This window comes from Ovis aries, chromosome 2 (genome assembly GCF_016772045.2).
Source record: "Ovis aries strain OAR_USU_Benz2616 breed Rambouillet chromosome 2, ARS-UI_Ramb_v3.0, whole genome shotgun sequence".
NCBI classification, from domain to species: Eukaryota; Metazoa; Chordata; class Mammalia; order Artiodactyla; family Bovidae; genus Ovis; species Ovis aries.
The window spans coordinates 33566972-33592939 of NC_056055.1; the positions used below are offsets into that span (position 1 = coordinate 33566972).

At 42.1% G+C, this 25968-nt stretch overlaps 2 protein-coding genes and 1 long non-coding RNA gene across 18 annotated transcripts in view; 2 read left to right on the forward strand and 1 right to left on the reverse strand.

Moving 5' to 3' along the window:
- Nucleotides 1-2559, forward strand: part of TUT7 (terminal uridylyl transferase 7) — a 58115-nt gene extending 55556 nt beyond the window's left edge. For 11 of the 14 annotated variants that reach the window (XM_060409088.1, XM_060409091.1, XM_060409099.1 and 8 more), the window contains one exon: nt 1556-2559. In XM_060409088.1, the coding sequence (XP_060265071.1) occupies nt 1556-1623 (68 nt within the window). In that variant the 3' untranslated portion in view covers nt 1624-2559. The remainder of the gene's footprint in view (nt 1-1555) is intronic. The other 3 variants (XM_060409102.1, XM_060409101.1, XM_060409103.1) reach the window with 1 other exon arrangement.
- A 309-nt stretch (nt 2560-2868) lies between these two features.
- On the reverse strand, nt 2869-7301 carry LOC121818605 (uncharacterized). The gene is made up of 2 exons (XR_006058598.2): nt 7229-7301; nt 2869-6806 (listed from the first exon to the last, which is right to left on the reverse strand). It is a non-coding gene; the product is annotated as an uncharacterized LOC121818605 (long non-coding RNA).
- Nucleotides 7302-8144: 843 nt separating this feature from the next.
- ISCA1 (iron-sulfur cluster assembly 1) lies at nt 8145-21638 on the forward strand. Of its 3 annotated transcripts, none has more exons than XM_060409107.1 (5): nt 8145-11396; nt 11720-11824; nt 14593-14646; nt 18587-18692; nt 19802-21638. In XM_060409107.1, exons 2-5 carry the CDS (start codon nt 11804-11806, stop codon nt 19948-19950), a joined length of 330 nt encoding a protein of 109 aa, XP_060265090.1. In that variant the 5' UTR covers nt 8145-11396; nt 11720-11803; the 3' UTR covers nt 19951-21638. The 3 variants fall into 3 exon arrangements, with proteins under 3 accessions (XP_060265090.1, XP_060265089.1, XP_027820056.1); XM_060409106.1 differs by having other exon boundaries at nt 8145-11386; XM_027964255.2 differs by lacking the exon at nt 11720-11824 and having other exon boundaries at nt 8145-8305.
- Nucleotides 21639-25968: the final 4330 nt, after the last annotated feature.

Genomic DNA, 25968 nt, shown 5'->3' on the forward strand with positions numbered 1-25968 from the left:
TAGAAAGTATAGTTTAGGCAAATTGGAAGTAAAAGCCATTTATACTTGTTCCATTTTAGAGCATTAACTATTTGAGTTTGAAGATAAAATCTTCCCATCTTTTTACATCAATGTAATGATAATAGTTAGCATTAACTGAGCACTTTCTATGTGCCAGGTACTGTGCAGTTATTTTACCTATATTAATTTATTTAATCTTCACAATAACTCCAAGGGGATGGGTATTATTGTCTTCATTTTACAGATAAGCAAAATGAGGCAATACATATCTGATTAGTGGTGTTTTTCAAATGTGTTTTTTTGTTAATTTTTTGTTTTAATGAAAATACTATTCATGAGGATTTATAACCTTCATTTTTCATGTTATTAAGTACCCTCTGCATACCTAATATGTTACTGTGTTTATAATATAATTAGGCATATCACAAGTTTTGGACATGTGAGTTTTTGCATACTTTACAAGGTTTCTGTGGTTTATATGAATATTCCTTTAGCAAAGTTTGTGCACACCTGCCTGTCCTTCTGCTCTTTCAGCAGTTAGTGGTTAAGAATTAACCCCTTGTTTCACTTTGCATTTCTTTGCATTCCCACTGATACTAATTTTTATCTATTTACATGCTTTCTTTTCTCTTTCATATGTTGCTTTTTCTTTCACCAGCTGTCTATAAGTGTTTGTCTTTTTTCTGTGGGTTTGTAGTTTCTTTAGTGCTAAGAATAGAAAGCCCTTTTAATAAGTAAAGCATAATGTGGTATACTTAGGAAACTCTTTCCCCACTCCAGAATATTCACTACCTCTTATACTTTGACTCTCTCATATTTAATTCTTAATTCATTTGAAATTAGGTGAGGAGGAAAAGTATGATGTGAGGAAGGGAACTTATCTATCCCTTTCCTTCCAAAATTACTTGTTTGACACAATACCAGTTATTGAACAATCCATACTTTGCACCATTGGTTTAAAATGTGTATATCCTTTGTTAGATACTACTTTCTTGTAAGTAATCATTTAAGAAATTGTCAATTTTCTTGTTTCATTGAACTATTTGTTTTGACTCCAGAACAAAATTTATTAACTGTTCTGTGGTGTGCATGTAATTAGCAGTCCTCATTTCTGTCCTACAGCTGTAAATACAATAAATTTCATTTTTTCTTTTAAATCAATAAGTTATGGCTACCATGTCACCATTTACAGCTTCATGTCTGCAGAGGAATGACTCGAGATATTTATTTCTGACCAAAGAATTCTTTGGAGTTTATTCTGTTTGGTTGCAGATGCCAAGCAGAGCTTTAAAAAGTTCTCCTGGCCTCTGTACCAGTATGTAGTGAGCATGCATGTCATAACATGACGTCACTCTAGCAGCTCATCTGCATTTAGAAAGATTATGACGAGGCTTTTGTTATACCTTTTTATATCTAGCCAGATGACTTGATTCAAAACAAGTGACAAGTATGAGGTTTCTGTAAATAATTAACCATAAGAAGTAATTGTATAGCATTTATGACAAAGTGAGGCCTGTTTCATTTATGTTGGGTTTTGTTTTTTCCCCTCCTCTAGGTAGCCTTTCCAGTAAATATATGACTCAGGGAAAAGCCTCAGCGAAGAGGACCCAGCAGGAATCATGAGGGAAGGAAAATGCCGCATTCTAAATGGCCACTCAGGCGTTCCTATTCACTTTGAAAATTAGGTTCATTTCACAGGACACAGCAGCATAGATCAGGCTTCAACTTAACATTTAAGGGAAATGTCAGATTTTTTTAACTTAATGAAATTGTTAATGAGGAAAAAAATGTTTAATATAGTCTTACCTACTACAGATCCCTATAGATTTAAGGATTTTAATAGAAAGCCATGATGTATGTATTTAAGACAGGTTTTAAAAAAAAAATGTAACTATGGGCCAGTATTCATTGAATACAGTTTCAAGCTTTTTAATTATTTCGAAGCACACTAAAAATAGTGGGCTGATAAACTCCAAGTAAATTAATCCTTTTTTTCTTTATAAATCCTTTTTGTTTGTTTTAAAGAGGGGAAATTATATTTATTGTTGTCAACTGAATCCTTGTGTGAAAGCGTGTCAAACGTGTGAACTGCTACTGCTGTATTTACGATTTACAAACCTTATTTTATTGATATTTGTAGAATTGATAACGTGAACATGAGTACCTATTATGTGAGCCTCCTACAGATGAGCAGTGCCACTGAAGGGCTTTTGGTTTTTTTCCCTCTCTAACTTTAAGTTGACATATAACTACTATGGTCATAAAAATGAAGTAAGGAAAACAAGAGTCCTGTTTGCTGCTAAAAACATTTGCAAAGGAAAAATGACAAAATAAAAGTAATTTTTACTTTTTATGATACTCCAAAATCAGGGTGGATGACTTTTAAAATCCCTGATGATTAAAGAGGCTATCTCTGCCAATCACAAGTTTGATTGGTATCATTTTGATCTGACTGGAGCCTTCATGGAACTGTTTCTCTAATTCATGAGCCCTTCAGAAATGGTCAGAACCATGCCTCGGATTATCATTTTGAAATAAAATCAAGATTTCAACCTGTAATTTTATCCACCTTACTTTCCAATGAGAGTCCTAAATTTCATGAGGAAACTAGGTGAAGGATTAAGGGCGGTACAGCTCTGCTCCCCTTTATTCCACGCTCTATCTCCATGTGCTTGTGCTGTCTGGTGTTCACTGCCAGCCAGTGCCTGCCAAGTCCCGGGAGTGTGCAGATGAGTCACACAGACTTAAGGGCATGAATGTATAGGGAGGGCTGCTGAGGGTGCTTGCTGGGCAAGCGTTCCCAGATAGAAGAGGGCTTGAAAGGAGCATACCTGTATGCTTTTCTTTTAAACAAATTCCTTGAAGACATTTTCCAGCTAAAGAAGAATCATATCAAAATTAACTTTATTTATTTGGGGTGGAGGCGGGTGGGGGGGGGGCGCTTCCCAGAGGACTCAGTGGGTAAGGAATCGGCCGGCAGTGCAGGAGACACAGGTTCGATCCCTGGGTCAGGAAGATCCCCTGGAGGAGGGCATGGCAACCCACTCCAGTAACCTTGCCTGGAGAATCCCATGGACAGAGGAGCCTGGTGGGCTACAATCCATAGGGTCACAGAGTCTGACACAATTGAAGCCACTTAGCCTGCACGCGTGCACACATTTTATTTTTTGGCTGCGTGGCTCTGCAAAGTCAACTGGACATAAAATTCTCGTCACTTTCTTTGAAAAGATTTGATACCATTCTATTGTCTTCTGGCATAGTCACAGAAGACTACAGCCAATCTTATTTTTGTTCCCTTATAGGTTTTATTTTTCTGTTTGGATGCTTCTGTGTTTATTTCTCCTTACACCTTTTGTATCAAACAAAGGTTTGACATTAACTTTTGTCTGAAACAAAAGTGAATCCAGTGTCTCTCCCCACCTAAGTTTTGTTTCTCTTAGAATATATCTTTTTCATAATTTTATTTCTCAGAAATTTTTTTTTTTCCTCAAATGCCTCTCCTAATCATCTCTTTCCTTTCTGTTGGGAAAACTTGTCAAGCTTGATCTCCATGTGACTGGCTTAATTTTTAGTGTCATTCTGCCATTTCTCACATCAGTTTTTTGTTACTGTACTTTTAATTTTCTTGAACTTACCTAACCTACCACCCATCACCTTCCTGTTCCTGTCTTTTAGTTTTTTCTTATCTTCCTTTTCAGGATGCCATATTTTCATATATCCTTTTAAGAATATTTAAAAGTTCCCTACATTTTATTCTGATTCCTAGAGTAGATTCTGTCCAACGAATTTGATAGCTTTTTCAAGTCCTCACACTGAATCATTGGGACAGTGATGAGTGCTTGCCAGCAGACCTGGATAATGTGTTGCCCTTGGTTCTTCACTCCCTTTACTTGGGTGCTTGTCCCAGCCCCTTCTCAGCACCCCAGCTAGGGGACAGGTACATCTGTTCCATGTCGAGTCCAGTTTCCAGGGCGTGGCTATCTTGCAAATGCAGCTGGCCTGTCTCTTGCCAGCTCCAAAAATGCCCCACTACCAGGGTTCTCCCTTCCTCTTTCTCTCAAACAAAAATATTGAAATCCATTTTAATACCCCCAGTCTGCACTTTTTAATCTCTTGCTGAGTGTTCACAATAGCAGCAGTATGCACAGTCAGAGGTACTATTAAGGTGTTCTGAGATACTTCAATTTATTTAAAATAAATATATTACCCTAGTGGAAAAAATCCTGTGTAGGTAAGTCAATAGGGTTCATATTACAGGCAGAATATTGTTGAAAAAGCTAACAATTTAACAAACCTCTCTAAAACTGCAAAGATGTGCTCAGTACTTATTTTTCCTTCTAAAGCCAGCTTATTTGGATAGCAGCAGTCAAGAATTTAGCAACTTTGCACTGACTGGAATTCTCGGCTTAATTAGGTTCTGGCTCTGCCATTTTTGTAGCTGAAGAGTGTAGAAAATCCCCCTGACCTCTAAGCAGTTCATTTTCCTTGCCTGCAAAATGGAAATCATACCTGCCCTTCCACAGTAGTGAAGATCCAGTGCAGTCTTACCCAGAGGACACTTTAATGTATAGAACCCTGAAATTAAATCTTGAAGTGCAGTGTTGAACATTTCCCCATTGTAAGTTTTTAACCTACTAGTGGAAATCTAGACGTGGTTATACCTTGCAGCCACTTCCAAATACATGCCTTATTTTGACCCCACAGGACAGCTGCTGCTCTGAGATAAGCACACAGTTTTTACATAGTCATGAAGACACTCTTCTAACATGTCAGTTTCTTTCAGGGATCTGCACCAGTTTCAAATAACATGAGGTATACCTCATCCACTGACAAATAGATTATGTGATTGAGTATGTACATGCAAAACAGCCAACAAGTTAAAAACTGAGCTGTTCAGTCCAGTTGCTAAGTTCTGTCTCACTTTGTGACCCCATGAACTGTAGCACACCAGGGTCCCCTGTCCTTCACTACCTCCCAGAGATTGCACAAATTCATGTCCATTGAGTTGGTGATAGTATATAAAAACTGAGTAGTGTATTAAATATTAGGTTGGTGAAAAAGTAATTGTGATTTTGGACCTTGAATTTTAAATTATTATAACTAGGCTCAAACATCTTAATCAGAATAGGAACCATTACAATCAACACAGTTTTGCCAACAAATAAGTTTGTTTACTCCTGTAGCATAAAAATCCATCCTTTGGGATTCAGTGAACTCTTGCAAAGCATTTCCTGCATCCTGAGGGTTGTGTAAGTGTTTTCCCTGCAAAAAGTTACCATGATACTTGAAGACGTAGTTGGTTGCTGAGAGGTCAGGTGAATATGGTCAGTGAGGCAAAACGTCATAGCCCAGTTTGTTCAACTTTTGAAGTTATTGGTTGTGAGACATGAATTGTCATGGGGAAGAACTGAGTGCTTTCTGTTGACCAATGCTGGCTTCAAGTGGCTGCAGATGTTGCAGTTTTCAGTGCCTCTCATCAATTTGCTGAGTATATTTCTCAGATGTAATGGTTTCACCAGGATTCAGAAAGCTGTAGTGGATTAGACTGACAGCAGACCCGACCACCAAACAGATCATGACCCTTTTTTTGGTGCAAGCTTGCTTTGGAGCTTCTAGGTCCAACCACTGAGCTAGTCACCGCTGGTTGTATAAAATCCACTTTTCATCGCACGTCACAGTCTGATCCAGAAATGGTTCGGTACAGTTGCATAGAATAAGAGAAGACGACACTTCAAAAAGACAATTTTTTAAAATTTGCAGTCAGCTCCTGTGGCACCCACTTACTGAGCCTTTTCACCTTTCCAATTTGTTTCAATGCAGAATGACCATAGAACGATTGATGTTGAGTTCTTGGGCAACTTCTCATGTAATTGTAAGAGGATCAGCTTCGATAATGCTCTCAATTGGTCGTTGTCAGCTTCTGATTGCTGGCCACTGCATTCCTCATCTTCAAGGCTCTGGTCTCCTTTGCAAAACTTCTTGACCCACCACTGCCCTACATGTTCATTAGCAGTTCCTGAGCCAAAGGTGGTACTGATACTGCGAGTTGTCTCTGCTGCTTTACGACCCATTTTGAACTCAAATAAGAAAGTCGCTCAAATTTGCTTTTTGCCTAACATTTCCATAGTCTAAAATCAGCAAGAAGTAAGTCATTAGCAAAAAACATAAACTGAGAAATGCACGTTAAAATGGTATGTAACATAACCACATTTATTTAAGAATGTATCCCAATATCAAATGGCAGATTTCAATAATACAAAACCGCAAACTTTTGCACCGACCTAAAAAAGCTTTCCAGTTGGCACTGGTGTTAAAGAACCACTTGCAAATACAGGAGAAGACATAAGAGATGGGACTTTGATTTCTGGATTAGGAAGATCCCCTGTAGGAGAGCATGGCAAGGCTTTTTTTTTTTTTTTTTTTAACTTTTTTATTAACCAACTTTACTTTTTAGAGCAGGTTTAGGTTCACGGTGAAACTGAGCAGAAAGCAGAGTTCCCTTCAGTGTGGTGCAGTGCCCCAACTTCCACCACTGTCCACATGCTGTACCAGAGTGGGACGTTTGTTAACAATCCACGAACCCACACAGGCACATCATTATCACCCAGAGTCCTTTGTTTAAGATTCATTCTTGGCATAGCACATTCTGTGGGTTTAGACAAATGTATAATAGTATTGTACTATATATAAAGTATTTTCACAATTTATGGCATCTTCCAGTATGCGTTACCCATTAGCAGAGTAGATGGAGTGCTGCTGTATGCCCTGTACTCTTCCAAGAGCTTTTCGTTTAATTTTCACCGTATCTGTAGGAGAAAGGGGATGAGAAGGAACGTACCTTGACCTAGATCACCCACCTAGTCAAAGATGAGCCAAAATTCCACGCTACCATCGCCTAATCCCAGTTTCTTCTGTGTATAGCGGGGCTTGGAAAAATAACCATCCTCTTACTGTCAGTGCGATTGCATCTCAATAGCAGAGAGACAATCAATGAATTCTTAACTAACCAATTCTGTAGGATCTAAGGGATGAAATATAACTGGGCTCTAATAAACACTTCACACTCCACTCGCGGTGGCGTGCACAGCAGGGACGAGCGGGAGCCCTCTCCTAGCCCAAACTCGTCACTCCAGCCCTGGCCCGGTATTTTTAAGTTAAAAAAACAAAACACTGCTCAAGAATCCATCCTCCCCAGCACTACTCCACATACCCTCCTTTCCCCCTTTACCTCTAGCACTTCCACGAGAAATGCCCCCTTTCCTGGTGGTATCCTCCCATCTGTAACCGCTGCTGCACTTCCTACCACGATCTCTCTCCTTCCGGTTACCCGGCTTCCTGTTAATAATGCCCGGGTATAGTGCCTGGGATGGAGAAGGCAATGGCAACCCACTCCAGTACTCTCGCCTGGAAAATCCCATGGACGGGGGAGCCTGGTGGGCTATTTATGGCGTCGCATAGAGTCGGACACGACTGAAGCGACTTAGCAGCAGCAGCATAGTCCCTGGGGCTCGGGAAATATTTGTGGATTAAAAGGGAGCCACAAAATCTGACAAGCAACAGGTATTCAATAAAGTTATCGACTGATACTCGCTATAAAAGAGTATCCCCCGAGCTGCCCAGTCACATCTTACAGTAAGACTGGAACTTTGCATTAGTATCATCTTTCAACCTCCCGAGCAGCTTGGGGAAGGCGGAAGGGTTGTTGTTTATTGATCTGCAGTAATCCTACACTCCTAAAAATTGCCCCGCTGAACCGAAAAGGAAGATGAGAATGTGTGGAGCTGCCGGGGTCTCGGATCCATTCTGTCCTTGAAAGCTGCAGCTCCCCGGCCTGTGGACTTCTCTGAGCTCTTAATCCGCGGCGCCGCACCTTGTCCAGAGGGCAGGGCGAGGTGCCGCGCTCCCCGAGTCCACAAGGCGGAGCTCATTCCACGTGCCCCAGTGCTGCTAGAGACTGCGAGCCAAGACACCCGGCAAAGTGACGACCTTTCTTTTGACCCCTGCCCCCCGCGTCACCAGACCGAGGCCCTAGCATCGCGCCCCGCCCCCCGCCCGTCACTCACACGGACCGCCCAATAGCGGCCGTGAGGGCGGGCCCTCGAGGGGCGGAGCCTAGGGCTCCGTGCGCCGGAGCTTGTGGCGTCAGAGCGCCCGCGGTGTCCATGGAGAGAGGTTGAGATGGCCGACCTCCAGCCCTAAACACCGGGGCGGCAGGACGGCGAGGATGTCGGCTTCGTTAGTCCGGGCCACTGTCCGGGCTGTGAGCAAGAGGAAGCTGCAGCCCACCCGGGCCGCCCTCACCCTGGTGAGTGGCTGGGGCGCGTGGCCGGGCCGGTGACATTGGTTCACCTCTGCCCTCCGCAAGGTGGGAGGTCAGGGTGGCGGGGCACTGCACGGCCCGACGACTGCGCTCTAGACCCGGCCCGCAGCCGCCGCATCGCCCTCACCGCCTACTCGCCCCTGCTCCTGAGATAAACAAGCGCGGGCGGGTGCGGCTCCGGGAACCTAGGCCCGGGAACTACGTTTCCCAGCAGGCCGCGCGCTGCCGCGTGCGGAGGGGGGAGGGGCGGTGTGAGCGTGGCCCCCAGCAGTCCAGCGCGGCTTTCCGGGACCCTGGGGCCGCGCAGGTTCTTGCAGGGGCTGCATTGCTGGGGATCGCGGGTGGTTTAGAGGTTGGTGTGCCAGGTTCCAGGCGTAACGGGTGAATGAACCAGCTTGAGGCCCTTATGGAGGAGCCGAGTCGAGCCCAGCCGGAGGATCTCAGTGGTGTGCGTGAGCGCCGGTGAGAGCGCAGACAACAAAGCCCACCCCCCTTGCGGAGATCAAGGCTGCAGTGCACAAAGGGTTGCTTCCTGATGTCTGGGGTGGAAGAGGCTTTGAGGTACTCTATGCCTCCAGCAGTCCTAGGTCGTGGTGACTCTCAGAAAGAACAAAGAAGGTTACGTTTCTACCCTGAGTGAGTTTCCAACGTACTCAGGGTGGAAGGTCAAACACACTCAAAGGGGACCAGAGTACGTGCTGTAGCTCCTTAACAGAATTAACTGTGCATGTTGGTTCCTTGACGTACTGCCCAGTTTTGTTTTGTTTTTAACTGAGGGAAAATTCACAGAAAATTAACCATTCTTAAGCGTTCGGTTCGGTGACGTTTAATACATTTATAGTATTATGGAACCGTAGTTCCTACACACACCCGGCCCCAAAGGAAAACTCCTTTCCCATTAAGCAGTCACTATGTGCAGTTTTAAAAGATTAATTTCATAAGAAAACTTATAATCAGCATTCTTCTCACACACACTACTCTTGGTTAAGAAACCTTTGCGCAAGCATTTCCTGAAGACTGGGAAAAAAGATGAGAATGAATCATGGATTTCGTTCAGTCTGATGCCATAGAAGGCTTGCTGCCGGAAAATTAGGATTTAGCAAAACCATGAAGTCACGATCAGGTGGGAGAATTTGTTTTCCTAATGGGTCACTGTTTTAGGTCCATAAAGAGGTGATCCTGTATTCTACATTGCTTTTTTCTGTGCCACCAGCCCATTTTCATTTCTGAAGGATACACCATTAAGTCTAAGACCTACATTTCCCACCCTCCAGGGACACAGTCGTGGGCCAGGCCTTTGGCACCTCTAGAAATGACTGGGAATGATAACCTAGCTCACAATCCGTGCTTGCTCCTTTATACCCTATTACTTGTTCTAGCTTACCAGGCCAGTTCTGTCACCAGCACTGCTTTATCATATCAGTGTTCGGTTCACAAGGACTCTGCATTGCCTTATATCAACATTTCCAGTTAGCATGCAGGAGTCCGTTGTGTGAATTTATCCGACTTAACTCTCTAGTACACTTCGGTCTCTTTCCCTGTGATCTTATCTGGTGCCTAAGCACACCCCTGTTGCTTTCCACCAGAGGTCTGTGGTAGCAGGCTTGCAGTCATTTTAATCCTGGCATGTGTTGCCTAGTCTTAACACTGGCCTTAACACATGTATTGGTGTCTGCCTAATTTTCAAGTGTTTTTGCAAACATTTAACACCATGTTCATTTAAGTGCAAAAGGGATGAAATCATCAAAGGACCAATAAGTGAAGAGAGATAAGAGCAAATTTAATGAGATAATAAAACTGATAAGACAGAAATGTTAGCTAAATATAAAAGTTTTGACATAGACGTATTATGACAAGAATTAGATGTATTGCAACCTTGGAGAAGTGCTATACCTGTCAGCAAGAAGTATGATTCCATGTTTTCAGCACCTAATTATCAGCAGTAACTGATGTTAATCCAGGAGAAGTTGGCCGTGTCCTGGAGAAAGACTTTAAAGACTAGTCCCAGGCACTTTTATGCAGCCCAGGGTAGGTCTTTGATAGAATACCGTAAGATTTCAACCCACCACATCAAAGGCGGTACCCTTGACACCTGCAGAGAACATCCAGGGTGGATGATGTCCCCTTCCCCTACTTCCCGCCAGACCAGGAATTGAAAGGTGTTGAACATACAGGAGCCAGAGTAATTTTACTTTGGCTAACCAAAGAACTTGAAGATTTTAACATTCCACTGTTGACATGGGTACATGCTCAGTTACTTCAGCCGTGACTGACTCTTTGCGACCCTATAAACTGTAGCCCTCAGGCTCCTCTGTCCATGGGATTCTCCAGGCAAGAATACTAGCGCGGGTTGCCAGGCCCTCCTCCAGGGGATCTTCCCAACCCAGGGATTGAAAACATGTCTCTTACATCTCCTCCATTGGCAGGCAGGTTCTTCACCACTAGTGCCACCTGGGAAACCCCCACTGCTGGCAGAGCCCTTTATTTCCATTATACAAATTAGAATCATTGCAGCCCTAATTTACTGTTAGAGATATACCCACAGCTGGCCGAAAGCTCAGCTAAAGCTATAAAGATTAATGGCACATAGCCAGCATCACTCTTGATGCTCCGGAGAGAGGTTAATTTATTATATACAGTGAGTGTCTTAAGGCTTAATTTTTAGCTGCACCTGGTTGAGAAGGGTATGGAAACAATGTAAGTTAAATACACTGGGGGCTCAAGGAACTATTCACTGAAGGACTAGCCCAGAAGTCCTTTGGAACAGTGACCACGCTATGGGACTTGTATATGGAGATAGTTTCAGGGGCACTACACAGGAGACAATTGGAAGTAGCCTGAATGTCTAACAGTGAAAGGTCAGTTACATTAGAGTAAATCCTGTTGGTGAGATTTGTAAATCATGATTTTTTTTTAAGGTTTGGGAGTCATAATTCTTCATTCTTGACTTGGTAGTCCTGTGCAACTTTTTGAATATTTAAACTTTAATACGTAAATCACAGAATCGGAAGAATAAAACGATGATGCATATAAGCCATTAAGCATCTGGAAAGTACGCAGCAAACAGTGAATATATGTATGTTGTTATACTATGTGTCAAGAAGCATGTTAAACTTTCAAAAGTAGGCTACGAATTGTGAATAGATAACAATGATTACCTGCAGACACAGGAATAGTAAAAAGCAAAAGAGAAACAGCACCATAATGCCATAGCTGTTAAAGAATGAATTAAACAGAGTATACTGTAATATATGCATTGGCTACTCCTTATCTGCCATCTTTTAAACTGTAAAATGTCAGATTTATTATGAAACTAAAATAGGTTGTAGCTGTTGGCTCATATTTAGTATACGTAATCATGGAGTTAACTTTGGGTTTTAATCTTGTTTCCTTAAACAGCAAAAAATGAAAATTGCCTGGGGAATGACTAAGGAAATACAGTATTGAGGATGGAAAGTTTCTGCTACAAGGAATAGAAACCCTATGGCATTGGATAAAGTAAAAGTATGTTGCTATGAAGTAGTTAAAAAGCTTTTTCACCTACAGTGCTTTTTCCCGTAATTTCGGCAACAAAAACAGACTGGAACTCTTATTTTTTTAAGGCCAAAATATCTCACTCAAAGATACTCTCACTTGAAAGAATGTTTTGTTCTGTGATACACGTATGAAAGACATCATTATATTTCATTGAGTTTCAGGGGCTGCTTAAATTTTAATTCATTGACCAAATCTCAGGTGAATTAGACTCATTAATTATACGTAAATTTCTTGGACAGATGTGGGTTTCTTAATTGTTTGGGGGAGTGTGTTGAAACTGGAGAGTCGTTAGGCATGCAGCATGTTGTTGTGAAATTTTTATATTATTTCCTGGAAGGATCTTAGGTCCCGAATGTTTCCTGTTTAGACATTCCAACTTCTGAAAATCTATCACTTGGAAGATTCTTTCCCCTGAATTGAGTACTCAGCAAGGTTATCCATCCTCATTAGTAAGACTCCTCCCAGTGGGGTACGTTTGGTTTCTGCCTGACGCTAGACCGTTAAGACACATTTTGATTCCTGTAACAACAGTTCCCTGACACACAGGTTATTTTTCCCTCAAGCTCCTTTCAGTATGAGATGTTGAACATCAGCCACTTTGTGATAAGTGAACCACTGTCTCTGAATTGTTTTTGTTTGTGCTTAAGTGTTTTCTACCAGGAGATGAGAAAAAAAGGAAACCTGTTACTTTTGTAAAGCCAAATTAGACAAGTGAGAAAGTTAGGTATAGGGCTCAGGAGTTGCCTGGTTGTCCAGTAGTCAGGGTTTAGTCCTTTTACTGCCAAAGATTGGCCCAGGTCCAGTCTCTGGTTGGGATGAAGAGAAACACCAGGGGGTGTAGGGGCAGCGTAGTGTGCATGCCCTGATCTTATATCACACAGCGGCACACCTCCAAGCCACCAGCTATAAACCAAGGTTCCACAGCAGGTTGGACTTGCAGCAGATATTTTGCTGTGGTTGTGCCATTTTTTTTTTAATTTACTGAAAATCTGTTGATTGTAATTTGATAGTAATTAGGTTAATTTCTCACATGGGAAATTTGACCGGAAAATTTTGGAAAGCTAGTTTTTACTGGCAGTCATTTAGAAGGGTAAATAAGCACTTAAAATTTTTTTCACTAATATTTCTGTAACTATTTGAAGCTGACATACTGTAATCTCAAAAAAAAAATCCATAATTCTTCTGCATTTCCTTCTTTCCCCCACCCCCATCCCACTCCAGGTTGTTGCTCTGCTGGCTCCTGTTCTGATAGAACCGTGGGAAATGGCCTTTTTAAACCTTAACCCACTGTGATTAACTTAACTTTTTTTTTTTCAATGACACACAGTAAGAAATATGTACACAGCATATATTAATAACTGAAGTCAAAGTTTCACAAACTGAATCAAGTGCAGTGCATTGGTTTATCTTCTGTTTTGAGGGGGAGAGAGAGGGTTGCTTTCTTAATGCTAGTCTCAACCTTCTAAATTGGTTTCATGAGTTCGCTTGGGTCCAGACTCTGCTTCAGCATCTTCATTTCTGGTCAAGCCCCCACAAGACGGAGTGAAAGAGCGCACCCGGGCCATCCATCGAGTCCGCTCCCCCAGCACAGGCCTGAGTTATGGCCACGGTGATGGTCATAATGTCCACTCAATTTCATAAACCAGGGAAACGCATGTATAGAAAATTAGAGAGCCAGCACAGCATGGCCAGCTGGAGGAGCTAGTAAAAGAAAACGCAGGAAAGGTGTCTCTTCATGACGACACACTCTCATCATTGTGGTAACAGCTGGCTTATGTTGAGCTCTTTGTTCCTGGCACTGTTCTAGATGCTCTTCATTAATTTGCTCATTGACTCTTCACAAGAATCCTGAGGAAGAGGGACTTTTATCCCTTTTTAAGCCAAGTACTGAGCTAAGACACAGCTAAGAAATAGACCAAGAATACCCTGGGACAGGCTTTCTCCCTGGAAAAGCTTTTTCTTCAAGGAAGTTTATCTATACCCATGTAGTAAGTACATCGAGACATTTTCTTATTTTGAGAAAACTAGGCTTAGTTAAACAGCATTTCTCCTGAAAACTTGTGTGTGTCCTTCTTTGTATCTTTGACTAGCGTAGTTCTGGTCGTTTAGATAACCGAGATGCTGATTTAGGAATCTCTGAACATTTGGTGGGACTGGCATGAGAGGCACACTCTATGTTATTTGATGTGTTATTATTCTGTTACTTTTTCTCTAAGTGTGCATTTGTTGGCTCTGAATAGCTTTAGGGTAAGCAGAATGAACAACAGAGTTAATAATGATCCACAGGGAAAATGCCTGAAAGTTGTCTCTCCCAGTGCAGTGCTTGATGTCATTCATTGAATGTTGAGTGCCTTCTGTGTGTTAGGCAGAGTGCCTTTTGCCGAGCATAATGTAGGAATACAAAGTATATGCTGACCAGAAAAATTAAGTTTGTGATCTAAGTAGATAATACCATAGAGATTATGACAAGGAGCCCTCCTTGACCAGAGTAGAGGAAGGAGGGATGAAGAGGATGTTGCTAATAGATATATTTTTTTAAATTTTAAAGTGCTTTTAATTGAGTAGAGTTCATATGCCTCTACAAAATCCAAAAGGTACTTTGGCAAGAATGGAACATAAATTCATCACATGAATTTGTTAAAGATTAGTCCTGAATTCTTAAAGCCTAGGAAATACAATGCTTCGAAGAACATAAAATTTGTAACTAACAACTTAATAACCTTTTTTTTTTTCAGACACCTTCAGCAGTAAACAAGATAAAACAACTTCTTAAAGATAAGCCTGAACATGTAAGTAAAACCAATCAAACTAATATTTACTAACAAATTGAAGCTGTGTTTCCGCAATAAGTTTATCTTGAGATATACAGTATCAGTTCAGTTCAGTCTAGTCACTCAGTCGTGTCCCGCTCTTCGCAACCCCATGAATCCAGGACGCCAGCACGCCAGGCCTCCCTGTCCATCACCAGCTCCCAGAGTTCACTCAAACTCACGTCCATCAAGTCAGTGATGCCGTCCAGCGCTCTCATCTTCTGTCGTCCCCTTTTCCTCCTGCCCTCAATCCCTCCCAGCATCAGAGTCTTTTCCAATGAGTCAACTCTTCGCATGAGGTGGCCAAAGTACTGGAGTTTCAGCTTTAACGTCATTCCTTCCAAAGAAATCCCAGGGCTGATCTCCTTCAGAATGGACTGGTTGGATTTCCTTGCAGTCCAAGGGACTCTCAAGAGTCTTCTCCAACACCACAGTTCAAAAGCATCAATTCTTTGGCGCTCAGCCTTCTTCACAGTCCAACTCTCACATCCATAGATGACTACTGGAAAAACCATAGCCTTGACTAGATGGACCTTTGTTGGCAAAGTAATGTCTCTGCTTTTGAATATGCTATCTAGGTTGGTCATAACTTTTCTTCCAAGGAGTAAGCGTCTTTTAATTTCATGGCTGCAGTCACCATCTGCAGTGATTTTGGAGCCCAAAAAAATAAAGTCTTTCACCGTTTCCCCATCTATTTCCCATGAAGTGATGGGACAAGATGCCATGATCTTTGTTTTCTGAATGTTGAGCTTTAAGTCTGTTTCTGCTTTATTGATTATGCCAAAGCCTTTGACTGTGTGGATCACAATAAACTGTGGAAAATTCTGAAACAAATGGGAATACCAGACCACCTGACCTGCCTCTTGAGAAACGTGTATGCAGGTCAGGAAGCAACAGTTAGAACTGGACATGGAACAACAGACTGGTTCCAAATAGGAAAAGGAGTACGTCAAGGCTGTATATTGGCACCCTGCTTATTTAATTTATATGCAGAGTACATCATGAGAAACGCTGGGCTGAAGAAGCAGAAGCTGGAATCAAGATTGCTGGGAGAAATATCAATAACCTCAGATATGCAGATGACACCACCCTTATGGCAGAAAGTGAAAAGGAACTAAAAGCCTCTTGATGAAAGTGATGAACAGTATACTTTCATTAATTAGGGGTTTTTATTTAAAAAGTGAAATATGCTCATGATTGTTAAATCCAAATAACATAGGTCGTTTTGAAAAGGAAGTCACTCTCTCACCCCACATTCTTTGTTCACTCTCCCTTCTAAGAGGCAGCCTCCTTGTGTCCTTTCAGAGACATCTGTAGTTTATTTATACCTCGACCAGAGTTTCTCACCCTCAGCACCGGTGACACTTTGGACTGGGCAGTTCTTTGTTGAGTGTGGATTGCAGGATGTTTAGCGGCCTCTGCCAGAGTAATTCCCTGAGGGGAGCCACCAGCCTGGGCTTTGCTTGGTGCGTTTGCATGAGTCTCTTTTCCAGCCTAGGTGAAAACATGCCAGGCAGGCTGTGGTGACACTTTGCTTTGCCCCTGATGGTACAGCTTGAAAATCCTTCCCTGTCCTTATGTAAAGGTCCTCATTCTTTTCCATGGCTGCATAGACCAGAATATTCCACTGAACAAGTGTATTTAGCCAGGCTCTCATATAAAAGGTCTTTGGGGTTGTTCTCTTTCAGTGCTGCCACAGATATTATTCAGCATATATTTACTGTCCGTAGCATGCCCATTGCTCTAGACCTGTAGGTGTAGCTTAGTTCATCGATGTAGACTATATTCTTACATGTAGAATTGTTCAGCAAGGGGTATGCATATCATCTTAGTGCATCATTAATTATCTAAGGGATATGTAAATGACTTCCAAGACAATTAAAATTTGGTGATTAGACAACAGAGTAATTTCTGGGTTCTTTTGCACAATCTGTGTTACAGCGTAATGGGAATTCTAGCATGTTCGTTCCTCCTAAGAATTATTAAATCTAAAGTGTATCAGTGTTCCAGCTCAGTTTGGGTAGACTAAAGACCAGAGCATAAATTGACCAGTTGACACAATTTTGTTTAGTGTTAAGGAATGTTTGTTCATGACGTGAAAAGGGTTGAGCAGACGTGAAAAGTGTCTGCTCAACCCTTTTATTTGTGGCATAAGCAGTTCCTTCTCCAAACTCCAGTTACCTAAAGTGCCTGAATCTATTCCTGATGGTTGAACTCCCTGCTACGTTGAGTCTTCCTGTTGTAAAGATAAAAGCTAAGTTAAATATTTATGACATGTGCTCCAGAATTTCAGTCAGGCATGTTGAGTATGTGAAATTTCCTCACAGATTCTCAAAGCTGTCACTCTGAAGGTATGAATAAGACTACTGTCTCCTTGTTTGAAGACAGAAGAAAGTGCTCTGAATGCTTTGGTTCATCAGAACCCCCAGATGGCTTACCATCTAACTCACGCTCTTCACCAGATGTCTTCCCACGTTATAGTTGCTTTCCTGGAGCAGGCACGTGTTACTGCTTTTCAGGGAAACAAGATCAGCTTACTGAAATGATACTTCTTATAATAATGCTATATACACACATGAAAAAGAAGATGGCACCCCAAAATAGAAATTGGGGAAATGTTAGAAGATTACATAGAAGCAGACATTAGTATTTTAAAAGTGCTCTTTGATCACTTTTTAAATTTCTTTTGTCTGTGTTGACTGCAATCTTTTGCTTTCTGGTAGTCGAGAATGTTTGCAGAATTACGGCCCCATGTCATGTAGAGGCAAAGTAAGATTGCCAGGTGATGGCCTCTGAACACTGGTGAACCTAACCACAGGGAAACTTCTGGGAGCAGCTCACGTGATGAGGTGGAGCAAAAACATTTTTGAGAAAGTCCAATTTTCTTAGTCATCTCTGCCATTGGATATTTTTTTCCTTTAAAAAAGCAAAGGTGATTATTCCTTTTTGGAATTAAAATCCTTCCCTTAAAAATGGTCATTCTCAGACTAAATGGCTAATAGTAATCGTTAAGTAGTAAACTTGGGTTTAGGTATAGTGGAATATTATAAAGGCATTAATTGCAAATGGTAATTATACAAGTTAATTACATGGGGAAATGTTTTAAATGGAAAAAAAAAAAAAAAACAGAGAAAAAACTTTTTTGTTTTTACTTCTAATAAAAGCTATGCTTAGGGAATTCCCTGGAACTCCACTGATTAGGACCTTGGGCTTTCACTGCCAAGGGTGCAGGTTCGGTCCCTGATCAAGGAAGTAAGATCCTACAAGCTATATGGTGTAGCCAAAAAAAAAAAAAAATTTAGATTTTATATGACAGAGGCTGAAAGAAGGAGAAGGCTGTGGCACCCCACTCCAGTACTCTTGCCTGGAAAACCCCATGGACGGACGAGCCTGGTGGGCTGCAGTCCATGGGGTCGCTGAGGGTTGGACTCGACTGAGCGACTTCACTTTCATACATTGGAGAAGGAAATGGCAACCCACTCCAGTGTTCTTGCCTGGAGAATCCCAGGGATGGGGGAGCCTGGTGGGCTGCCATCTCTGGGGTCGCACAGAGTCGGACACAACTGAAGTGACTTAGTAGTAGTAGGCTGAAAGAAAACAGGAAGAAACACATAGCTCATTTTTATGGTAGTGATGACTGTAATTTGGGGGGGCAGTTTTCCCTTTATATTTTTTCTTTGTCTATAATTGGTTTTTATTCTTTTTCAGATCCCTGCCAGCATTGTAGTGATATGTGTAGATAATTGAGATTTTTATATGCTAGCTTCTCATTCTGCTTCCTAAAGGGACATTGTATAACAGAAATCTAATATTTATCTTTCACTTTTGAAGAAATGAATGTCAGATAGGGCTTTCATTAATATAATTGTTTAATCTGTGCTTCTTCAAAACCAGGTTTATTTTTACAATGCCTTTTCAGGTTGGTGTGAAAGTCGGTGTCCGAACCAGGGGTTGTAATGGCCTTTCCTACACTTTAGAATATACAAAGACAAAAGGAGACTCTGATGAAGAAGTTATTCAAGATGGTGAGCTTTATACAAACTTTTTATGGGCAGTTTGTTCTACCTAAAATGTTTAGCCTTCTGAAGCCTGAAGAGTAATGATGATAATAGTAACAATGGTGTCTGATGCTCACTGTGAGGGAGACGTGGTTTGACAAGTTTTCATATGTTAACTGTTTTATACACAGCAACTAAATGAGAATAGTTCTAAATTGCCCCCATTTGGCAGATAAAGAAACTGAGGCACTGAGAGGTTAAATATGTTTGCGTAAGGTCGCACAGCTAGGAAATGGCCTTGTGAACATTTGAATCCAATCAAGTTTACCCCAGAGCTGTGCTCTTAGTAATCAGTTGATAGATTAGTAGATAAACTTACATGTTTCAGTTATGAAAGGTTATCATTGTGTACCTAAAGATTTTAAGATGATAAAACTTCAACCACTTGAATGAACCAGCCACTTTGGTGTGAAGCATCTATGTCAAATAAGTAAATATTATTTTTAAAATCAATGCATAAAAGTATCTTAATCCTGTAATCTTTTATCTGACTCAGTTTCTTATAAGGAAGACAGCTTTCTTAATCCATTTGTATTTATGAGGATACCCACCTCCACCTACATAGTAACTAGGAAGTTATGTTATTATCAGTTTTCCAATCCGTAAGTAGAAAGACAGAACTACTTGCCCTGATCACTCTGATTTCGTCTTATTAAATCAGTCCATTGTATCATAGTCCTTTGTGTTTCTCAAGGCTTGGCAGTTTTTTGTGTGCACAGATGTCATTTCAGGACTTTCATTAATTTTATTGACTGCATCTTTACAGCACTCTTACTGAGAATATACAGGTTTCCATCATGTGGCAAATTCCAGTTTTACATAGAATTGTCCTGGAATTTGCTTGTGTACAGTTGTCTAGCCTAATAGAATTGTTTTTGACATAAATTACTGTGTAGGAAAGGGGACAGACAGGAAACTGAGCACTGCATTCCTTTAAGGAAATGAGACAGATTCAAAAGCGTCTTGTTTGACTTCTGTTCATGGTTACTATTTAAAGTTCAGTTGTGCTTTGAATCAGCAGGTTCCAGGGTGGGCATGACTCATGCTCTATGACTCATCGTTTTCTTCTCCCTCAGGAGTCAGAGTGTTCATCGAGAAGAAAGCACAGCTAACACTGTTAGGAACAGAAATGGACTTTGTTGAAGACAAATTATCCAGTGAGTTTGTGTTCAATAACCCAAACATCAAAGGAACATGTGGCTGTGGAGAAAGCTTTAACATTTGACTCCTCAGGACTGCTTGGGCCCCAGGAGAGCTGTGGAAGCTCTGGGGCTTATTGAAGAAACCATGTGACTGTCACGTGCTTAAGGTGTGTAGTGCATGGCTGCCTTCCAAGGAAAATAAAGTGATGCATTTGAAAATAAAGCCAGTGTGTTAGATTCCAGAAGAAGTGATACTTTTGTTCTTTATACGGGACAGAAAATGAGAATCCATTGCTCTCTTTGGGTCTTCTTTCTGATCTGTAAAGAAAAAGTTAAATTCTCCTTCCTGCATCCTTTCTGTTAGAACTGGTCCCATGGAGGTGGCCTTCCTGGGAGGATTTCAGAAAACGTATTCTTAACAGCTGTGCTTTGGTAGCTCTTTCACTTACCACCAAGACTGATGACTGGAAATTCAGAGGCAAGAAGTCTAGACTGCTGGCGTCCTGTGATGGTGCACTGTTTTCCTACCCAGACTTGGTATCGTGTCCCTACATTTTTTATCCAGAATTTCAGCGTCAGATGCCTCATCTGCTTATCACCCTGTAGCATCCCCAGCCATTAGATTAAAATACTGGACAAAGCTTTCCTTGAACTATAGTGCTGAACAGTTCCCAGTGATGAGATCAGAAGGTAAATACTTCACCCACCTGTTTTTAAGTCCATTTCTTTTGCCACTCTTAAGTGTCTGCCCAGAGGTGAGACCTCAGGCTGACTTAGGTCCTTTCTCTTGAAGTCTCTTTAAGGGACTTCCCTGGTGGTCCAGTGGTTAAGATTCCCCACTTCACTGCAAGGGTCACGGGTTCCATCCCTGATCAGGAAAACAAGATCCCAAAATGCTGCGTGGCGAGGCCAAAAAAAAAGATAGCAGGAAGTTCTCTGAAAAGCCATCTAACCCACTCACTCGATTCTTTACCTGGGGAATAAAACCCCAGGGATGCTGATGCGCTTTGTCCCCCGACACTGCAGGCCGGACTGGGGCAGAGCGGGGACCACCCACATCTCCTCTCTTGGAGGTGCCACACCAGCTCTGTGCTCTGAGGCAGTCAGTGGAGGTAAATGGGTGATCTAGCTTCTTTATCTGGTCAGCATTTTGATTAGATTTCCTTGTAATTTGGAGAGCATATTTAGCTTTATTTTATTTGGGGTGAGAAGAGTCTTATTTTAAAACCCATTTGTGTGAATTACCATCTTATTTCACTAGGACTTGGAACAGTAGTTCACACTAGCAGGGAAGAGGACACCGTAGCAACCCAGAATTGTTCTTTTGGAATGTGGTAGTGATTTTGAAGCAGAACACGGGGATCTTTTCTTGTAATTACCAGCATGTGTACACTTTCTGGACCCTAAGTCCAGTTGCTAAAAATTTAAGCCTAATATTTTAACCTAACATTTTTATCACCACCCTTTCTTAAACAGTGTTCCTTTTGTCCTTTAGTTATCGATTTTCCTGGATTTGACTTATTAAGTGTTCTATGAGATGACATATTTGCCGCTTTTGAAAGCCTGTTCTTATGAATTGGAGTAGCTGAGTTCCTTTATGTTTGTCATATTTACTAAGGTACCTGGCACAAAATGCACCAAAACCTAGAGCAGCAGCTTTATGTAAATGCTTATGAATTTATATTGTTACTATAATTGTCAACCCACTTATAATTTATACAATACTGTATATATGTAGAGATTGAATTGCCAATAAAAAAAAAGAAAACTAGCCTCTTTGTGATCATAAAGTTGCCTTTTCTTTTAAGACAGCAGGATTTGGGAGGAGAGCCATTGTTGCTACTAGTAAGTAATGCTGGATTTTTCTGACCATCTCCCTGCCGCCAGGATTTTCCCCGCCCAGTTCTGTTCCATCCACTGTTTCAGTAGCTGGGTTGCTTGTGCAAGGCTGTTGACAGACCATTTCAGACTGCTCTGGGCTCCAGAGTCCTCATCCTCATCCTCATCCTTTCTCTTCTGCATTGTCTTTCTCCCCTTTTCATTATAAGGGTCATTCGCTTCATCCAAACTGCTGCCTACACCCTCCCACACAATTTGTTCTTCACTTTCTCATGTGGTATGACTCCTGATATGGAATGCTTTTTCCAGCTCTGTCATTTGAGCTTTATGTTCATCTCCTACCCAAAGCTGCTTAGGAGTTACCTTCAGGCATATTTGTAAGCCCCTGGTCTCCCATCCCTGAAACTTCACAGATAACCAGAGACAGGCTCTGATCTCAAAGATCTCAGCATTGAGAAATTAGACAGACACCAATGAACAGGGTAGGTAAAATAGTAGATAAAGGCTGATAGTATTTATTCCATACTTGCTTAGTGCCAGAAACTCTGCTGATTAGCATACTCTTCACAACAGCCCAGTAAAGTAACTCTGATGATTGTCTTTTCATAAATGAAGAACTGAAGTATAGCATGGATAAAATATTGATAGTTGACCTAAGGTCACATGGTAAGTAGTTGAGTCAGGACAAGCCACAGCAGTCTGACTCCAATCCCATGACCCCCACAGTTAGGTCATGCTACACATGATAACTGAGATTGCAGATGCACTTCTAGAAAGGTATTTAAGGGGCTCAGAGGTTAAAGCATCTGCCTCCAATGCGGAAGACCCGGGTTTGATCCCTGGGTCGGGAAGATCCCCTGCAGAAGGAAATGGTAACCCACTCCAGTATTCTTGCCTGGAGAATCCCATGGACGGAGAAGCCCGGTAGGCTGCAATCCACAGGGTCGCAGATTCGGACACGACTGAGTGACTTCACCTCATTTTACTTCAGACAGTAAAGAATCTGTCTGCCATGTAGGTGACCTGGGTTCGAGGTCAGAAAGATCCCTAGAGAAGGGAATAGCTACCCACTCCAGTATTTTTTTTTTTTCACTCGAATATTCTTGCCTGTAGAATTCTGTGGACAGAGGAGCCTGGCGGGCTGTAGTCCATGGAGTCGCAAAGACATGACTGAGCAACTAACACTTCAACTTTTTCACATGTGGTAAGAACCGAGATTGCGGGTACACTTGTAAAAAGGTATCTAAGAGGTTATGACACCTGAGCTGAGTCTTAGAGGGGGAAAAGGGAAGAGAATGAACAAAAGTAAAAGGTTAAAAGCATGCTAGGAAACTAAGCACTTGGAAGACTGTGAGGCACAAGGTGCAGGAGATGGGCAAGGGGGGCCCAGGACCTGGGACTGACTAGGTTCTCTGGATGTTGGGAGCTGCTAAGGCTTTCCCAAGGGGTTCATGAAAACAACTACATTGTGACGTGTTGCCGTGGCTGCACTGTGGAGCTGGAGAAGGCTACATGAGGAAGGCAGGCAGGAGGAAGCTACTGCAAAACCCCAAACGAGACCTGAGGGTGGGGCCAGCGTGAGGAAGGCTTTAGGTGCAGTGGGAGGGACTCCACTAACACACCAAGCCCAGCAGGCTATCATTTGGTGACTTGGCAAATCACATTAGCAGTGTTTGTGCTGGTGTCTGGGTTTTGGTTTGTTGCTTGCACTGTAATGAAAGGTTCTGGAAGACAGGAGCACTGCCATTTTCTTTGATATTCACTTAGCACCAAGCACATGGTTATTTGGCAGAATAACTCCTACAGCCATATCATGTCCTGTCTCTCCTGCATCCTATTCATCCCAGCGCTGCTTCAGCCCCTGGGTGTCCTGTGTGGTCACTTGGTAGGACCCTGTGTGACACATAGGCCGTCAGCTGCTATGGGGGGAGCTTCACTGGGAGGCAGAGCTGATGGTTGATCGTGGTCAGATCAAGTTTAGAAGCCCAGTCAGTCTTCCATAACAGGACGTTAACTGTAGGGCTCAGGCCACTGTGTCTAAAATACCCCTTGAGGAATTCCTTCCATCTCTGGACCCACAAGAATGGCCCCCCACCCCCCACCCCAAAGAGGAAAGGGTAGAATAGGGTTGGAAAAATCCCTGCAAGATCAGATGTCCCTGAGGTTTCCAGAACTTCCTAGATTTCACTAGCAAGACATATCTTGAAAAAGCCTTTCTTGTTTTGGAGGCTGAGATCAAGAAATGCAGAAGCCTGTGATGTTAAGCACCTGATAATTTCCCTGCCATCTAACAGCTGTAAGGACACTCACTGCCTGCAAAGCTCTTTAACTACCATCTTTAACTACCAGCATCAGATTTGTGCCTCAGACAGACACACCTCGAGCCAGAGAGACGGCTTCAGGGTGGAATAAACACAAACGCGATACTGATGCTTAGTTTGTGCTATTTGTGGGAGGCTGGTGTGTACATATGTCAGGAGTAAGATACACCTGGATTGAATCATGAGTTCTGTCATTTTGTAGTCTTGAGACCTAGCACAGGTTAAGTAACTTCTCTCAGCCTGTTTCCCTTCTCTAGAACAAGCTCAGAATTGGGGTGAGTTGCTGAGCTAACGGAGGAGGCAGTGGCAGCCCACTCCAGTACTCTTGCCTGGAAAATCCCATGGACAGAGGAGCCTGGTAGGCTACAGTCCATGGGGTTGTGAGGAGTCAGACACGACTGAGCAACTTCACTTTCACCTTTCACTTTCATGCATTGGAGAAGGAAATGGCAACCCACTCCAGTGTTCTTGCCTGGAGAATCCCAGGGACAGCGGAGCCTGGTGGGCTGCCTTCTATGGGGTTGCACAGAGTTGGACATGACTGAAGCAACGCAGCAGCAGCAGCAGCAGCTGCAGCAGCAGCTGAGCTAACTGCAGGCCAGCAGCATCAGATTAGAGTGCATGCTCAGTGCATTACAGTCCTAGCCCCTCTCACCCATGGAAAAGTGAAAAAGTGAAATTGGTTCAGTCATGTCCAACTCTTTGTGACCCTATGTTCTACACAGTCCATGGAATTTTTCAGGCCAGAATACTGGAGTGGGTAGCCTTTCCCTTCTCCAAGGGATTTTCCCAACCCAGGGATCAGACCCAGGTCTTCTGCATTACAGGTGGATTCTTTCTTTTTTCATTTATTTATTTATTTTAATTGGAGGCTAATTACAATATTGTGGTGAGTTTTGCCATACATTGACATGAATCAGCCATTGGTGTACATGTATCCCCCATCCCAAACACCCCTCCCACTTCCTTTCCCATCCCATCCCTCTGGATTGTCCCGGTGTACCAGCTTTGAGTGCCCTGTTTCATGCATCAAACTTGGACTGTTCAGTGGATACACTGAACATGCATTGAGCCATCTATTTCACATATGGTAATATACATGTTTCAATGTTATTCTCTCAAATCATCCTATCCTTGCCTTCTCCCACAGAGTTCAAAATTCTGTTCTTTTTATCTGTGTCTCTACCGTCACATGTAGGATCTTCATTACCATCTTTCTAAATTCCATATATATGCATTAATATATTGTATTGGCATTTTTCTTTCTGACTTACTTCACTTTGTATAATAGGCTCCAGTTTCATCCACCTCATTAGAACTGATTCAAATGTATTCTTTTTAATGGCTGAGTAATATTCCATTGTGTATATGTACCACAGCTTTCTTATCCATTTGTCTGCTGATGGACATCTAGGTTGCTTCCATGTCCTGGCTATTGTAAACAGTGCTGCAATGAACACTGGGGTACACATGTCTTTTTTAATTCTGGTTTCCTCAGTGTGTATCCCCAGCAGTGAGATTGCTGGGTCATATGGCAGCTCTATTTCCAGTTTTTTAAGGAATCTCCACACTGTTCTCCATAGTGGCTGTACTAGTTTGCATTCCCGCCAACAGTGTAAGAGGCTTCCCTTTTCTCCACACCCTCTCCAGCATTTATTGCTTGCAGACTTTTTGATAGCAGCCATTCTGACCGGCAGAAGATGGTACCTCATTGTGGTTTTGATTAGCATTTCTCTGATAAGGAGTGATGTTGAGCATCTTTTCATGTGTTTCATCTGTATGTCTTCTTTGGAGAAATGTCTGTTTAGTTCTTTGGCCCATTTTTTGATTGGGTCCTTTATTTTTCTGGTATTGAGCTGTATGAGCTGCTTGTATATTTTTTAGATTAATTCTTTGTCAGTTGCTTCATTTGGTATTATTTTCTCCCATTCTGAAAGCTGT

What these genes read in the sequence shown, in the direction of transcription:
- ISCA1 (XM_027964255.2), top strand. Translation starts at nt 8,225, where the DNA reads ATGTCGGCTTCGTTAGTCCGGGCCACTGTCCGGGCTGTGAGCAAGAGG. An exon ending in CCCGGGCCGCCCTCACCCTG is followed by an intron (nt 8,306 to 14,592) that starts GTGAGTGGCTGG and finishes TTTTTTTTTCAG; the next exon opens with ACACCTTCAGCAGTAAACAA. An exon ending in TGAAGAAGTTATTCAAGATG is followed by an intron (nt 18,693 to 19,801) that starts GTGAGCTTTATA and finishes CTTCTCCCTCAG; the next exon opens with GAGTCAGAGTGTTCATCGAG.